We start from the raw sequence: 15,787 nt of genomic DNA on the forward strand, positions 1-15,787 counted from the left end.
CCTTTACAGAAACCATGTTGACTATTGCTCAACAGTTTGTTTTTCTATGTGTCTGACAATTTTATTCTTAACTATTGTTTCGACTAATTTGCCTGGTACTGACGTTAGACTTACCGGTCTGTAATTGCCAGGATCACCTCTAGGCTTTGTTCTGGCTTGACTATCTTCAGTAGGAGTTTGCCTGAATATTGGCCACGCTGGTTCTCTTAAGCTTTATTTGGGATACACTGTGATACAAGTTAGTGAGAAGACACATTGAATTCATGCTGTTGAGCACATTTTTAATTTGTAGCTACAGGTAGAGTGGTCCTGCAAAATGAAAGAGTGAAGATTGTGAGCCAAAGGGGTGGGGTTTGACCCTAGCATGATGGTTGCCAGTAAGATGTCAAGCTTTGCTTTTTTACCATATGTATATGGGAAAACTGGTATTTCTGATTATCTTGTATGGTAAATATTTCTAACCTTGACTTCTTTTGTTTTTCATAAAAAATGGGAATAAACCGAGAACAATAAAATGTAAAAATGTTATGATTTGTATTTTTGTTAATCACAGCTTTTAATTTTTTAACACAGGATCCAGTTTATGGTAGAGGGAAACTTGGAGAAATTCAGGGACTTGTACTGGGGATGCTGGACACATTTAACTATGAGCAAGTAAGTTGTGTGTGCCTCTTCATTCTGCCCATAGCTAAATAAAGGGCCTAGCTAGTATTGCCTAGAAGAGGAGTTATTCTTTCTTTTCTGTTCACTAATTGTCAGGAATTAACACATTAACATCAGTTTTAAAAAAAAAAAAAAAATCAGGCAAATGGAAACCCGGCTGTCATCACCATCAAAAGATGTGTGCATTTATATAGTTCTATGAGGCATTGAAAAACAAAGCAATACAGGGAAATAGATTGCCAGCTACACATTTAAACGTGTCAAGGCTGATTCCCCACTCTGGCACTTCAAGTGCAGAAGGTTGGGGCCTGCAAGGATTCTAAACATTTAATACTGGCCACTCCAAGCTGGTATTAAACTCCCAAGGTCACAGCTTTTCTCTGACCTTGGATCAGTAGATGTGGCCACCAAACAAGTGCGCAAAAAACAAACAAAAAAAACCCTTTGAGAACCCAGGAAGGAACACTAGGGAATTCTTTCCTGTGGGGTACCCTCAAGCCCTTGCACACATACCCCTCCCCCTTGGGGAAGAGCTGAGTGGGGGAAAAAACAGGAAATCAGCTATTGCCACCAGCTAATTAAGCATGCACAAACCTCTTAGGGGGACACACATCCAATCCTGTTTTTAAAAAAGGTAACGTTTAATAAAAACAAAAAGAAAGGAAATATACTTTTTGCTAGATCTTAAAAGAAACAATTACAAAAATTAAGGAACCAAAATAGCTCTCTTTAGGTTCAGCTTAAAGGTTACAAGCAAAACAAAAGCATTTGGGGTTAGCACAGAGGAGTCCACAAGCCAAGAAATAAACAGAAATAAATCTAATTGTGTCTTTCTAAACATTCCTAACCTACTTACACATTTGGGAATTCCAAATAAGTAATTCTAGGTATGGTCTGATTATTTTTGATCGTACCTAGCTTAAAGCTTCTTATAGTATAACTGCTCCTTGGTCCCCTCTTTCCTGGAGAACACAACAAAGAGGAGTTTTTTTCCCATTTAAAAAAATTCTAGCTCCCCCATTGGCTCTTTCGGTCAGGTGACCACTCCTTTCCTTTTACCTGTGGGCTTGTTAACCCTCTACAGGTAAAGCAGATAGAGAACAGCTACTAAGAGGAATTTTACAGCTAACTGGCTGGTTAGGTATCCATAAAAGGGAGCTACCTCCCACCCCTTCATTTATCACACATCTTAACCACACTTCAGCATATTATTGTGGAGGTAGCCATAGTTCAGATTGTGTTCTAAAATTTATTTAAAATGAGTGTTGAATTTCAGTGTTCGTTTCTATGTAGCTTTTGTATGATTTCTTTTAATATGTTTTGAAATTGGCTCATATTAATAATATAATATATGGAGATATTCCTATCTCATAGAGCTGGAAGGGACCTTGAAAGGTCATCAAGTCCAGTTCCCTGCCTTCACTAGCAGGATCAAGTACTGTCTCTAACAGTTTTTTGTTTATTTGTTTGGTGTCTCAGATCCCTAAATCGCCCCCTCAAGGATTGAACTCGCAACCCTGGGTTTAGCAGACCAATGCTCAAACCACTGAGCTATCCCTCCCCTTATTTGGAAGAACTGCCTCACTGAGGCAAGCAGCATGCAGCCTGTCATCTATATGCTGGCCTTGGAAATATTTCATTCTTGCAGCATACTCTCAGGCTAGGCTGGGCCTTTCCCTTTAAGGACAGTTCATTCTATTTGCTCATCCATTGCATTTTGAATTCTGCTAATCAGATTTGGCAGACTGTTTTAATGTGTAGGTCTTCCTTGTGCATTTAAGTATGCATTTATCTAGCCAGTATTTAGCTATCCAGTCCTTGAGAAGCATAACAGCATGTACAAGCATGCCTGCTCTCAAGGGGGAATGGTCATGGCACTCAAAGGGTTGCATAGGTCTTGTTCCATTTTTAGAGTGTTCAGTGTATGTCACCGTGCCTCAGTGTCACAACTGAGATGCCAAATTCAGAACACACTGCTGAGAAATAGGGCAGACTCACCCAAACTGGTGGTTATTCTATCATTAGGTTATACCAAGACAGTAAATGAAGAAAAATCACAGTGGTTAACAAGAAGCTAAAAATTCAGTCTCAGTAGGCATTCCAGCCCTTGTCTCACCAACTAGACACTGGACTCTATGATAAGTGGTTACTGAAAACCAAGTAAATCAATTATAGGGTCTTTCTAATCCCAAGAGATCAGCCACTTCGCCACGTAAATATATAACTCAGATCTTACCTAATAATCATGCTGATTCCAATCCTTTAGTAACTAAAAACTAAATGTTTAATAGAAGAAAAGAATAAGAGGTTGTTAATGGTTAATAGATCATATACATACAAATAATTGCAGGGCCCTTATATCCCGTTTGTAGCAGTGATGGAATAGCCCACTGTCTTGTAAAGTCTCTCTGGTAACTTCCGAAAGATTGGAAGATCTTCAGTCCATAGTTCAAAATGCTCTTTTTAGTTGTAAATCCACCGTCCAGAGAATCAGAGCAAGAAAGAGGCAAAATGGAGGTATCTCAGGGGCCTTTTTTTATATCCTTTGGTATGTGCCTGGAAATTTGTCTCAAACAAAGCTCACAGCCTCTGGGTTAGTTCAATCAGGGAGGATGAGGTCCTCTTCTAGCAGTTGAGGTGTGAACACCAAGGGAGGAGAAACTACTTTTGTAGTTGGCTAGCCATTCACAGTCTTTATTTAATCCTGACATGATAAAGCTCCTATGCCAGTGATGGGTGCTTTTAACTTGTATTAGAGAAAAATACTATTTATTTCCTTCTTACAATACTGTGAGATCCAAAAAATTACCCAGAATGTTTGTAGGTGTTTAGGTCTTTAACAGTTTCATTTCTTTTTTAGTGGGCTTCTATATATATTCTGAGAACACAAACAGGAGAGCAAAGTGTGCAACAACCTAGGAAACAAATTCCTAACAGTGAAATGCCTCTGATTTTTAATTCCATTTTTAAAAAAGTGTACAAATCAGCAAGACAGAATTGTCAGTATTATGGCAGACTGAAATTCTCACCATTTTTTACTCTTAAAGTGTATAGCATATTTGAGTTTACTCTTCCCACCTCACCCTTATACTACCTATAATTATCATAAAATGGATGTTAGAAATTGCCTCTGAAAAAATGTACTGTGTAAAGATGGAGAACAAGAAAGGAAGCCTGGAGTATGCAAAATCACAAAATGTGTCAGTTCCATCAGGACTTGAACAAAACCACTGAAAGACAAAGATTGTAAATGAATGACTTGAATAGATGAAAGCAAAAAGTTGTTGTCTCTGTTAACATATGTGGGGAGATAAAGGGGTATTGTATTTTCTGGGTAGCAGGTACAGAGTGTATAAGGAGAGGCTACACTTTTACTTTTAGTAATTTCATAAGCTGCTTGCTATGATAAATTACTATGTATAGAATTTCTGCAAAGTGGTGACAAAATGACATAATTGTCTTCCTGCACAGACCCTTCTAGAGACAACTACTAACCTCCTGAACCACGATCTCCACTGGTCCTTGTGTAACTTGAGAGCCTCCATCACTAGAGGGCTTAACCCAAAGCAGGATTACTGCTGTATCTGTCTGCAGCAATACAAGAGAAGGCAAGAGATGGCTGGTGAAATCATTGTGTTCAGGTAAAACTAGAAAGATGTGCATGTTCATATTTTAAACATAAGGACGGTGAAATAGGAACTGCCATAAGCCTTTATCCAACTTTCAAACCAAACCTTTGTTTTAGAATTTCAAAAGATTCAGGTAACCATACAGATACCCTGAGTATTACTGTTTGAGTGTCAAGGCTTGCTACAAAGGTACTCAGGCTAGATCTTTCTTGCTGTAGTGGAGCTGTTGCCATCACTTTATCTCTCTGCCTTAAGTATGTAAGGAGATCATAGGATGCTTAGGAAACATATTTTGCCAGCATTATTACTTGGCTAGCACCATGCATTTTGGCAATTTTTTTTCTGCACATCCCTGATTGATAAGCCTAGACCTATATATGAAAGGAATTGATAAAGGGGAAAAAAACCTAGTTATTTCCCGTAACTGGAGTTCACATCTTTATTTTATTTAGATTTTACATTGTACCTGTCACCAATTCCCCTTGATGCATACAAAATCCCAAAATAAGTGAAACCTGTCTGAAGGGTCTGTAACTATGCAGGACGCATCACTGCGGCGCCCCCTGCTGGTTGTCTCGGGGAATTAGGTCATCCAGCCTCCGGAGTGCCCCCTGCAGGCTGGTGTCCTGCTGCTGCTGGCCCCTGTGTCCCTCCCAGAACCTGGTGCCCTGTTATCTGAGGTGCAGCCCCCTGGCCATATACCCCTCAGTCTCAGCGTCTCCCCTCCCAGGGGAACCCCCACCCCCTATCCCCACCTTGCCTCAGTATATGGCTACTGCCAGTCATCATCTAGCCCCTGTGCCCTGGGGCAGACTGCAGTATCAGCCTACTCATCACCAGCAAGGTTGGATTTGGACCTGCTGCCTTTGCCTACCCCTTGGCTGCCCTCTGCAACCCCCAGTACCTGTTGGCCTTCTGCTAGGCCGCAGCCTGGGGCTTTCCAGGCTGGAGCCTCCCCAGCTCCTCTGTCTTTCCCCAGCCCTGCTCCACTCAAGTCCCTGCAGCCAGGTCCATCTCCCTTTACAGCTAGAGAGAGACTGCCTCTGCTCCTGGCTTCCCTGGCCTTTATAGGGCCATCTGAGGCCTGATTGGGGTGTGGTCCAGCTGCGGCTGTTTCCTCAATCAGCCTAGTAGCTGCTTTCCCTGCCACTGCCCTCTCCCAGGGCTGTTTTAAGCCCTTCAGGGCAGGAGCAAGGTAACCACCCCACTTACTGGGTCATTTAAGAAGTTGCCTGTGTGGGCCAGCAGACTGAGAGAGAGATGGAGCTGCTAGTAAAGGGTCTCCACAGTGGGCTATGGAGAGAGGCTTAGCAGAATTGGGAAGCACTTGCTCCGGAAGGACCATAGGGAAGAGCCACCGTACTGTAACTGGAAATTAAGGGCTTGACTACACAAACCTTTAGTTCACAGCAAACTGGGGTGCAGTCTGCCCATACTAGCCTGCTGTGGTCTCAGGGCAGCTCTACGTTACAGGAACTGCAGCGTGACAGCTGCAGTAGCGCCATAGTGCAGACACTTCTTACATTGACAGAAGGGGTTTTTCCTTTGACCTAGGTAATCCAGCTCCGCAAGCAATAGAACGACAAAGAATTTTTCTGTTTACCTAGCCATGTCTAAAACTGGTGGTTAGGTCAGCTTAATTGCAGTGATCAGGGTGATCTAACTTTTAAGTGTAGACCAGGGATAGCTGTCTGTGTGGACCCCACAGTAACAGTTCATTATTGTCAGTGGGGCCATAGAATAATATCTAGCTCTTATATTGTGCTTTTCATCGGTAGATCTCAAAGTGCTTCACAAAGGAGGTCAGTATCATTATTCCCACTGTACAGATGAATAAATTGAGGCATAGATGAAGTGATTCACCCAAGGTCCCCAGCAGGCAAGTGGCAGAGCTGGCAATGGAACCTAGGTCTCATGAGTTCCAGTCCAGTGCCTGGCCACCAAGCCACACTGCCTCTGTGAGCAGTTCCGTCCACCAAGGGGTTCTTCCACCTTCCTCTGAAGCAGCGGGTTCTTTCTGCTGTCAGACAGGATATTTGTTAGTGGACACTTGATTCAGTCTGGGATGTCTCCCTGAGGTCAACAATGGCTCAGGATCAAGGTATGAGGGTAGCTGAACTTCAACAGACACCAGGAGGCAATTGTTCAGCATCTGAAGGCTATTTACCTGTAACTATTGTTCTCAGAATATATTGCCACCACAGTTTCACACTCATTATCTCCCGTCTTTGAAATTCTTGCTTCTGAACAGACCGTCATGAAATGAAGGGGCATGGTCTGTATGTGCAAAGCATTGTGGATGCGATCTCTGTCAAAAGATGTGATTCTTTTGTGGCTCTCTTTGCTTTTAGTGGCTCTGGGTTTGTACAACTCTTGATCCAAGGGTGTGAAAATGTGGAGGCATTTTGTATACTGGGAACTATTGTTGTAGGTAAGCAGCCCTGTTTTTCTTAATTGAAAATTGACGGGAAAACCTCCCTTTTCAGTAGCATGACATTATTGTACTTAGCCTTAATCAGACTTTTTAGTTTTAATATTATTTAATATTATCACATTTTAAAAGTTTATAGTGAAGTTTCTTCTCTTATTTTTACAGTTGTGGCCATTTGTACCATTCACTCTGTCTGCTGAGTAAAGAGTGTGGCATAGAAACCAAGGGACAGATGAGATGGACTTGCTATAAATGCAACTCAAGTAACAAAGGGGGAAAACTGAGTGAGAATTTCTCAGAGCTGAAAAAGGGAAATGGTGCATCTCTGGCACAGGTAAGATTCATGGGAGGGTCTGTCCCTGAGTGCTAACAGGCTGAACTGTCTTTGTTGTCTCTAGATCGTTAGTGAATTTCATCTCATTTTTGTAGCTTAGCTTCATTTACAGAGATGAACCCTATAAGAAAGGAGGCTGAGCTCCCACAGAGTGACATCCTGGTGGATACATTTCCTGTTTGATCTGCTATGTGGGGGCCTGGAACAGGCCTGAGGGCAGTTTCTTTTAGATTAATGTTAACAGTGTTTTGTATAGGCTCACTAGCAGACCTGCTATTGACCTGGTAGATATTGGAGAGTCTTTGATCCTCCTTCCCAGGAGACAAGATCTTCTGTCCACCTCCTGCACCCTACTCCAAACTGTGCCTGACCATTTTTCTGTGATGGGAAACTGTAAGAAAATCTAGATGATGGTAGTGGCACCAAACTCAGAATAGTAGGAAATTACAATTGGCTATAATACATCACTGCTGTCAGTTTGCATCGAGCCAATAAGAAAATCGACATCTGGTGGAAGTCTTTTTCAACCTAATGCAGCCAGAAATAAACTGTGACCATGCAAACTCCTACTTTCTCCTGGGCTTGATACCACAAATTGCAAGTAAAAATAAATAATGGATGCCTTGCCAAGATGTCTCCTCTGAATTATGCATCTGAGAGCAGAGTTCTGCCTTTGAATGTTACAGAGAGGGTGGAGATACGGACTTTTCCCTAAATATATCTAGATATTTTGTGCATTTGCTTTGTTTTGAAAATAAAACATCCTACCACATACACAAACCATTAGTGCATTTCCACTTCTGAAAGCGAAGTAAATCAGTGACTGAGTACATTGTGATGGTGTTTTGCTCAAATTATTTTCTAGGAGATTACTTCATCTTCTGCCAAATCAATTCTGATCAAGGGATAGCTAACAGTATTAGTCATCTTCCATCAGCTTTTTTTTTTTTTTTGGGGGGGGGGGGGGGGAGGAGGCACGGGGGAGAGATTTCCTGCTAGAAGGCAAACTTTTAAGAAGTAATCTCTGAGGAATATATAGAGAACAGTGCAGCTTCAGCAGTCATACTGTATTAGTCCTTTAAATGGGAACAGAAAATCTTCCATAGCCTTGAGAATAGATTAATTTTATGGCCCAAACTACTTCTTTTCATTTGATAAAATTTGTAAATTATGCAGCTTCTATGTAGTATGTATTGCGGAAGAGCAGTAGAAAAGCCATAATTAAGGCTTTCTCGGCTTCTGTTGTAAGCCATATGTGTTAGCTCTCTAATTTTTGATTGAAGTCAAGGTATTAATTTGAAAATCTGAGTGGTTAAGAGAGCTATATTACTTTTTTCTGTTTCAAAAATTAGAAGATTAAAAATGTACTTAGATTAATTGCCATAACTCAGGTTACTGAGGTTACATTTTAAATCAATATCTCATGAATTTTTGACCACTAATTTCTCAAAAAATGATTAGTTTAAAAAAGAAAGCTCAGTGTCACCTATCTATACTGGTCTGCAGGCACTCAAGCAAAGGCTAATCTTTTGTGGGGTGTGTGTGGAGAAACTTCGTCATTGTGGAATGGATCTGTTAGTGAAAAAGAAACAAACCCCAACAGAGCAGCTGGCTGAGGGATGGGACAGGGCTGAGCTGGAAAAAGGGGCAACGCTCAGTAAGTCAGGTGGAGGGTGTGAAGAGCTGTGTAGCACTGCAGGAGCAGCAAGTAGGAAAGCGCTTCACATTTCCCTGCTTTCTGGAGCCAGTGGTCTTTGAGGAAATGCCCTTTAGCTCTTCTCTTCTCCTACCAGGGCTGGCTCATCAGAGCCCTGAGAGCCCCTCTTGTTCTTACCCCCTGACTGCTCTTTACATCCCCAGGCTCTTCACTCAAGTTTGTAATGTCTATCATTTAAATGCATAACAAATGTTTAAGTTGTGGCACTTCAGTATTTTAACCATGTACAATTTTAATATTTTTATTTACAAAATATATTAAAACTGCATTTACATCTAAACAATAAAATTGCCAATACAAATGGTCTATGTCCCCTAAAGAAACTTAGGGTATGTCTACACTATGAACTTAGGTTGAATTTATAGAAGTCAGTTTTTTAGAAATCGTTTTTATACAGTCAGTTGTGTGTGTCTCCACACAAAATGCTCTGAGTGTATTAAGTTGACAGATTGTGTCCACAGTACCAAGGCTAGTGTCGACTTTCGGAGCATTGCACTATGGGTAGCTGTGAGTAGCTATCCCACAGTTCCTGCAGTCTCCACTGCCCATTGGGATTCTGGGTTGAGATCCCAATGCCTGATGGGGCAAAAACAGTGTCGCGGGTGGTTCTGGGTACATGTCGTCATCAGGCCCCCCTCTCCCTCCCTTCCTCCATGAAAGCAACAGTAGACAATCGTTTCGCGCCTTTTTTCCTGGGTTACCTGAGCAGACGCTGTATCACGGCAAGCATGTAGCCTGCTCAGCTCACCATCACCATACGTCTCCTGGGTGCTGGCAGATGTGAGACTACATTGCTACACAGCAGCAACTCATTGCCTTTTGGCAGCTAACAGTGCATTACAATTGGTAGCCATCGTCATCATATTCCTGGGTGCTCTTTTAGCCGACCTCAGTGAGATTGGTCAGGGGCGCCTGGGCAGACATGGGAGTGATTCAGCCAGGTCATTCCCATCTTCTACCAAGCACCTAGGAGATGACAACAGCTAGCACTCAAACTGCACCATCTTCTGGCGAGCAGCCATGAGCTAATGGTGATGGCTAGCAATCGTAATGCAGCCTCTTCAGCCGAGCACCCAGGCGATGACGATGGCTAGCAATCGTACTGCACCGTCTGCTACCAGCCTAAGATGTAAAAAATAGATGGATCAAAACAAGAAATTGACCTGATTTGTTTTGTGAAATCAACGGCCTGCTAAACCCACGGTTTTGAGTTCAGTCCTTGAGGGGGCCATTCTGTGTGACAGTTGTTTGTGTTTCTCCTTGATGCAAAGCCACCCTATTTGTTGATTTTAATTCCCCGTAAGCCATGTCGTCAGTCGCCTCTCCCTCCGTCAGAGCAATGGCAGATAATTGTTTTGCACAAAACCAGGCGAGGCGGTGACGGCAGCGTGGTGACGGCAGCGCGGTGACTATAGAGGGACATGGTCATAGACTTCTCACAAAGTACAGAACTGGCAATGTGCCCTGGCAGTGTGCACATCATGCTGATGAGCTCTGCGTGAGCTCTGCAAACACACTGGCCAAACAGGAAATGAAATTCAAAAGTTCGCGGACCTTTTCCTGTCTACCTGGCCAGTGCATCTGAGTTGAGAGCGCTGTCCAGAACGGTCACAATGGGCATCTCTGGGATAGCTCTCGGAGGCCAATATCGCGTCGGAATTGCAGCTCTACTTGTATCTCAATTCGATTCTCGGGCCAATGGCGCCGATTTCAGCGCTATCCTCCCTCGTCGGAAGGTGGTAGAAAGAAATCGATTTAAGGCCCTTTAAGTCCAAAAAAAAAAAAAAAAAAAAAAAAAGGGTTTTTTTGTGTGGACGGGGTCCAGGCTTAAATCAAGGTAACGCTGCTAAATTTGACCTAAAGTCATAGTGTAGACCAGGCCTTAGAATCCTGTAACAATGACCACTCAGCAGCATTAAATTATGTAACAGATTAACTCAGCTTGCCATCAGTCAAAGCAAGAGAAAAGCCCCTTTCACCCTCCTTTAAAACACTGGTAAACTTCAGTGGGGCATGGGAGGAGTGACTTGAAGAGTGTTCAGGGGATGGGAGAAGGAAGTTTTCTTCTTTGTATTGTCCCTGTGGGTGCTCCACTCTAGGTTTTGATGCATCCCTGCACCAGAGATTGGAGATTTCTTGTAGCAGCACTTGGTCAGGGGAAGGGCATGCACAGGAGTCGTCTTGTGCAGCCATTGGAACCTCCTGTAGCATGCGTTCCCCGACTGTCCCCTCATGTTCTTCTCAACCGTCCTTGGCGTCCAGATGGAGGTCTGCGGCAGCGCTCTCTTTGATACTTTCTGAAAGAAAAAAAAAAGTTAAAAGTTACATAGGAACTTTTTATTCTATATATAATTACATAGTTTTGTTAGTTCCTTTTAGAGAGTTTTCTTAAACCCCCCCCCGCCCAAAAAAAAAAAAGTAAAAGGGAAGAAAGAAGGCAACTTTTTTCTCTCCTTAACTCCCCGTTTGGGAACAGTTTCTACAATTTATCATTACAATTAACTCCCACCCTTATCTCTCAAGAGGCAGGAGAGACTTAACTGCAGTCATGCTGGGCTCAACAGGATTTAAAAAGTGTGACTCCTGCTGTGAACTGATGCCGGTCTCTGACGGCCACACATCCTGCATTCACTGTCTGGGAGAAACTCATATCTCCCACAAATGCATACATTGCACCAACTTAACAACAAAGGCAAGACGTGACAGGGATCGCTGCTTGAAAATGCTTCTGCTGGAAAAATCCCTCCAACTTCCGCAAGAGACCTCCTCCGGGGAGTTTCATAAACTGAAATCCCTGAGCTCTGATAAGGCTCTGACTTCCAAAACTGCCAGGAAGCGAGACTCGACCTCTCCAGCAAGGGTGTCTCAGAAAAAGAGAGCTTCCCCAGCGAGGTCTGTACCCTCAGTACTCCATTCACCCAGAGTGAGCACTTAGGAGGCATTAGGCTCCTCTGGCACCATCCCTGAGCAGACCCTTGCTGAGCCCCAACGCACTGCACCGGAGTTGAGACATCAAGTCTTCTCCACAGCACCAACTACCCCGGTGCAGAGTGTGGCACAGGCAGGCACAGGCGATCAATGCTGCCACCACTGGCACCAACCCAAGACTTTCTGCTTCCTAACAAGCCAAATCCAGCACTGGTCAGCACTCCAGCGGTCGACTGCAAGGCAGGACCAACGTAACTTCTGCATCCTGCTGACAGAGCAGTTTCTTCAGTACTGCAGTCACCACTGCTCGGCACCGAACACTCCCTGAGCTCCATAACACGGTACCACCCTTCATCTCCTGTACCACTCTCCATGCATAGTGGTGAGGAAGGAGATGTGCAGCACAACTACTTCTCTTAACGTTCATCCCCATCACAAATGAGACCTGCATGGAATGCTGTGAAGCCTAAGCCTCATCCCTCCAAGCATTCACAGCCCTGATATGCACAGCACTGGCCTTACCCTTTACCACCTTACCCCATGCAATGGTCACAATGGGGTCTTTGGCCCACATACCAGAACCCCTCTTCTGCTCCCCCTTCCTCAGCAACAAGAGGTTCCAGAGTACACCCATCGTTACCGCACAGAGAAACCTTTGACCCCCCTGAGACAGAGAGAGAAGAGGAAGAAATACTATCTCAGGCAGACCTGGATGATTCACCACCTGCCCCATACTCATCTTCCGCATCAGATGAAGCGATGACACCATCTACCCCATGGCACCAGATGACCTGAAACAGTTCCAAGAACTCTTCAAAAGAGTAGTAAACAGCCAAGAAATTGCCTTACATGAGGTGCAGGAGAAACAACATTTAAAAGTCTTACAACCGGCATCATCGACCAAGATTGCCCTCCCCATGGATGGGGCTATAATGGAGCCTGCAGAGGTAATATGGCAAACACCGGCATCAGCACCACCCACCAACAAAAGGGATGACAGAAAATACTTTGTTCCAGCCAAAGGCATGGAATTTTTGTTTTCACACCCTCAAGCCTGTTCTCTGGTAGTAAAGGCTGCTAATCAGCACAGTAAACAAAGGGCTCAGAGATGACGAGGTCCACAGAACCAGGCCTCGTCCACCCATCCATCTACATCTAAGCCACAATTTTGAAGTCTTGATCGAGGGTATGCACGATCTCCTCACACCTCTAGCACCAACAGATACCCCATCCCACAATTTTTGGTCACCGCCTACACCCATTTCACCATGCCCGGGCTGCAATAACCACAGATGAATGGGTTTTGGATATCATACAATCTAACTACACCATTCCTCTCACAGCTACCCTTCCCCATCCCTCTTCAGGGACCCCTCTCACGAACACCTTCTGCAACAGGAAGTAGACCACCTCCGACTGCTGGGTGCTGTGGAGCACCTCCAAGATGCATTTTTCCATATTACAATACAACCTGCCCACAGACGGTTCCTGAGCTCCATAGTAGGACCCAACCACTACCAATACAGGATCTTCCCTTCAGACTATCCGCCACTCCCCACGTATTCTCAAAAAAACTCGCGGTAATAGCACATTTAAGGCACAATGGAGTCATAATCTTCCCCTGTTTGGACGATTGCCTTCTCAAGGGAGCCAACCAACAAAAAACGGTAGGCATGCTGAAGACCACAATAGACTTGTTTCACCAAATAGGTCTACAGATAAACAAAAAGAAATCCACCCTGGAACCAGCCCAGCAATTGGACTTTATCAGAGCCAAGCTAGACTCCATACAAGCCAAGGCAATATTATCAAATCACAGATTCACTACATTGATCAATCTTATTTCCACGGTGAACATCAGCCCACAAACTTCAGTGAGGATGTGCCTTCAGATTCTGAGACATATGGCAGCTACGACTTTCATAGTAAAGTATGCCAAATTCCATATGTGCTGTCTGCAGCACTGGTTGAGCACGGTCTATGCACCCCGTAAACACTCTCTCAACAGACGTGTGACACTACCACCAAGGGTTATCCTCTCCCTACAGTGGTGGACACAGCCAAGGAATGTATGCTCTGGGATTCCCTTTCAACAAGACCTCCCGCATCAGTGACTATTACAACAGATGCCTCCCTGATAGGTTGGAGTGCCCAATTGGGTCACCACAATGTACAAGGCAAGTGGTCTGCGACAGAAACCTGACTACATATCAGTCTCCTGGAACTCCATGCGGTACACAACACATGCCAACACTTCCTCCCACTCATACGAGAAACCTAAATCTCTGTTCTCACCAACAATGTGATGTGCATGTTTTACATCAGTCACCAAGGAGGAGCCAGGTCTCACTTGCTATGCGTAGAAGCCATGAATTTATGGAACTTCTGCATTCTAGGAAGAGAGACTGAAGCCTGTGCCCACCCAAGCCCCGTTGCCCCACGGGTGGGTGCCAAAACCAAAGCCTGGGTGGTGGGGCTTGAGCTTCAGCTTCAGCGCTCGGCAGTAGGGCATGGGCTTTGGCCCTGGGCCCAAGCAAGTGTAAGCCAGCCCAGGCAATCCAATTAAAATGGATTTGCAATCTGCTTTGAGGTCCTGACCCACAGTTTGAGAACCGCTGCCTTAGGCTGAGTGCTGGGGTTTATACACATTTCGTCTACCATTGTTTTTTACTTTAACTTCATATTGAATAAAGCAGTGTTTTCATGGGGATTTATTAGTTTGGTGAAGTCCTAATAATAGTTTGATTGTTCATTATGGATTGGTGAGAGCCATTTCTTAGTTAAGTGGAAACTCAGTTGCCACCTTTTAACCTGATTTTTGCCTCCCTTTGAGATCCAAAAACAAAAATATCAGCGTCTGTCAAGATAAAATGTTTCTACCATGTTTGAATGAATTGAACACAAACACAAAATAAAACTGAGTTTACTGGACTCATCCGGTTGTGATCTAGTGCCCAGAACCAAACATAAAGTTCCAGAACTCTTTTAAAAAGATGGTTTTAGGTAATGTCAGAAAGTCATGTTGGCTCAAATGGTATTAAAACAAAGTTTTGACTTAGTACAGCCTGACATTTTCATTAAAAAACTAGAAAGATATCAAATTAACATGGCCCACATTAAATGGATTAAAAGCTGGCTAACGGATAGGTCTCAAAATGTAATTGTAAATGGGGAATCATCATTGAACAGTTGTGTTTACTAGTAGAGTCCCACAAGGATCAGTTCTTGGCCCTGCACTATTTAACATTATCGTCTATGATCTTGGAAAAAAAGCATGAAATCATTACTGATAAAGTTTGCAGATGACACAAATATTGGGGGAGTGGTACATGATGAAGAGGGCAGATAACTGATAGAGTGATTTAGATCACTTGGTACAATGAGCACAAGCAAACTATGTGTTTTAATAGGGCTAAATTTAAATGAGTATGTTTAGGAACAAAGACTGCAGGTCATACTTACAGGATGGGGGACTCTATCCTGGGAAGCTGAGACTGAAAAAGATTTGAGTGTTGTGGTGGATAATCAGCAGATCATGAGCTGCCAGTGTGATGTGGGCCAAAAGATGCATAACCAGGGGAATCTTGAGTTAGAGTAGAGAGTTAATTTTGCCTCTATATTTGACACTGGTGCTATCTCTGCTGGAATACTGTGTCTAGTTATGGTGGCCACAATTCAAGAAGGATATTGATAAATTGTAGAGGGTTAAAAAACATACCTTATAGTAATAGACTCCAAGAGCTCAATCTATTTAACGTAACAAAGAGAAGGCTAAGGGATATCTTGATTAGTCTATAAATATCTATATGAGGAACAAATATTTACTAATGGGCTCTTCAGTCTAGCAGAGAAAGGTCTAACATGATCCAATTGCTGGAAGTTGAAGCTAGACAGCTTCAGACTGGAAATAAGATGTAATTTTTTAAGTGAGGGTAATTAACCAGTAGAACAACTTACCAAGGGTCATGGTGAATTCTCCATCACTGACCATTTTTAAATCAAGATTGGATGTTTTTTAAAATCTACTATAAAAATTATTTTGGGGAAATTCTGTATCTTGTGGTGTTCAGGAGGTCAGACTAGAA

At 43.3% G+C, this 15,787-nt stretch overlaps 1 protein-coding gene across 3 annotated transcripts in view; it reads left to right on the plus strand.

Moving 5' to 3' along the window:
- The window catches only part of VPS8 (VPS8 subunit of CORVET complex), a 230,249-nt gene that overhangs the window by 196,950 nt on the left and 17,512 nt on the right, over positions 1-15,787 (plus strand). For all 3 annotated transcript variants that reach the window (XM_032763623.2, XM_075068603.1, XM_075068604.1), the window contains 3 exons: positions 574-654; positions 4,135-4,304; positions 6,889-7,057. In XM_032763623.2, the coding sequence (XP_032619514.1) occupies positions 574-654; positions 4,135-4,304; positions 6,889-7,057 (420 nt within the window). The remainder of the gene's footprint in view (positions 1-573; positions 655-4,134; positions 4,305-6,888; positions 7,058-15,787) is intronic.

This window comes from Chelonoidis abingdonii, chromosome 8, assembly GCF_003597395.2.
Source record: "Chelonoidis abingdonii isolate Lonesome George chromosome 8, CheloAbing_2.0, whole genome shotgun sequence".
NCBI lineage: Eukaryota > Metazoa > Chordata > Testudines > Testudinidae > Chelonoidis > Chelonoidis abingdonii.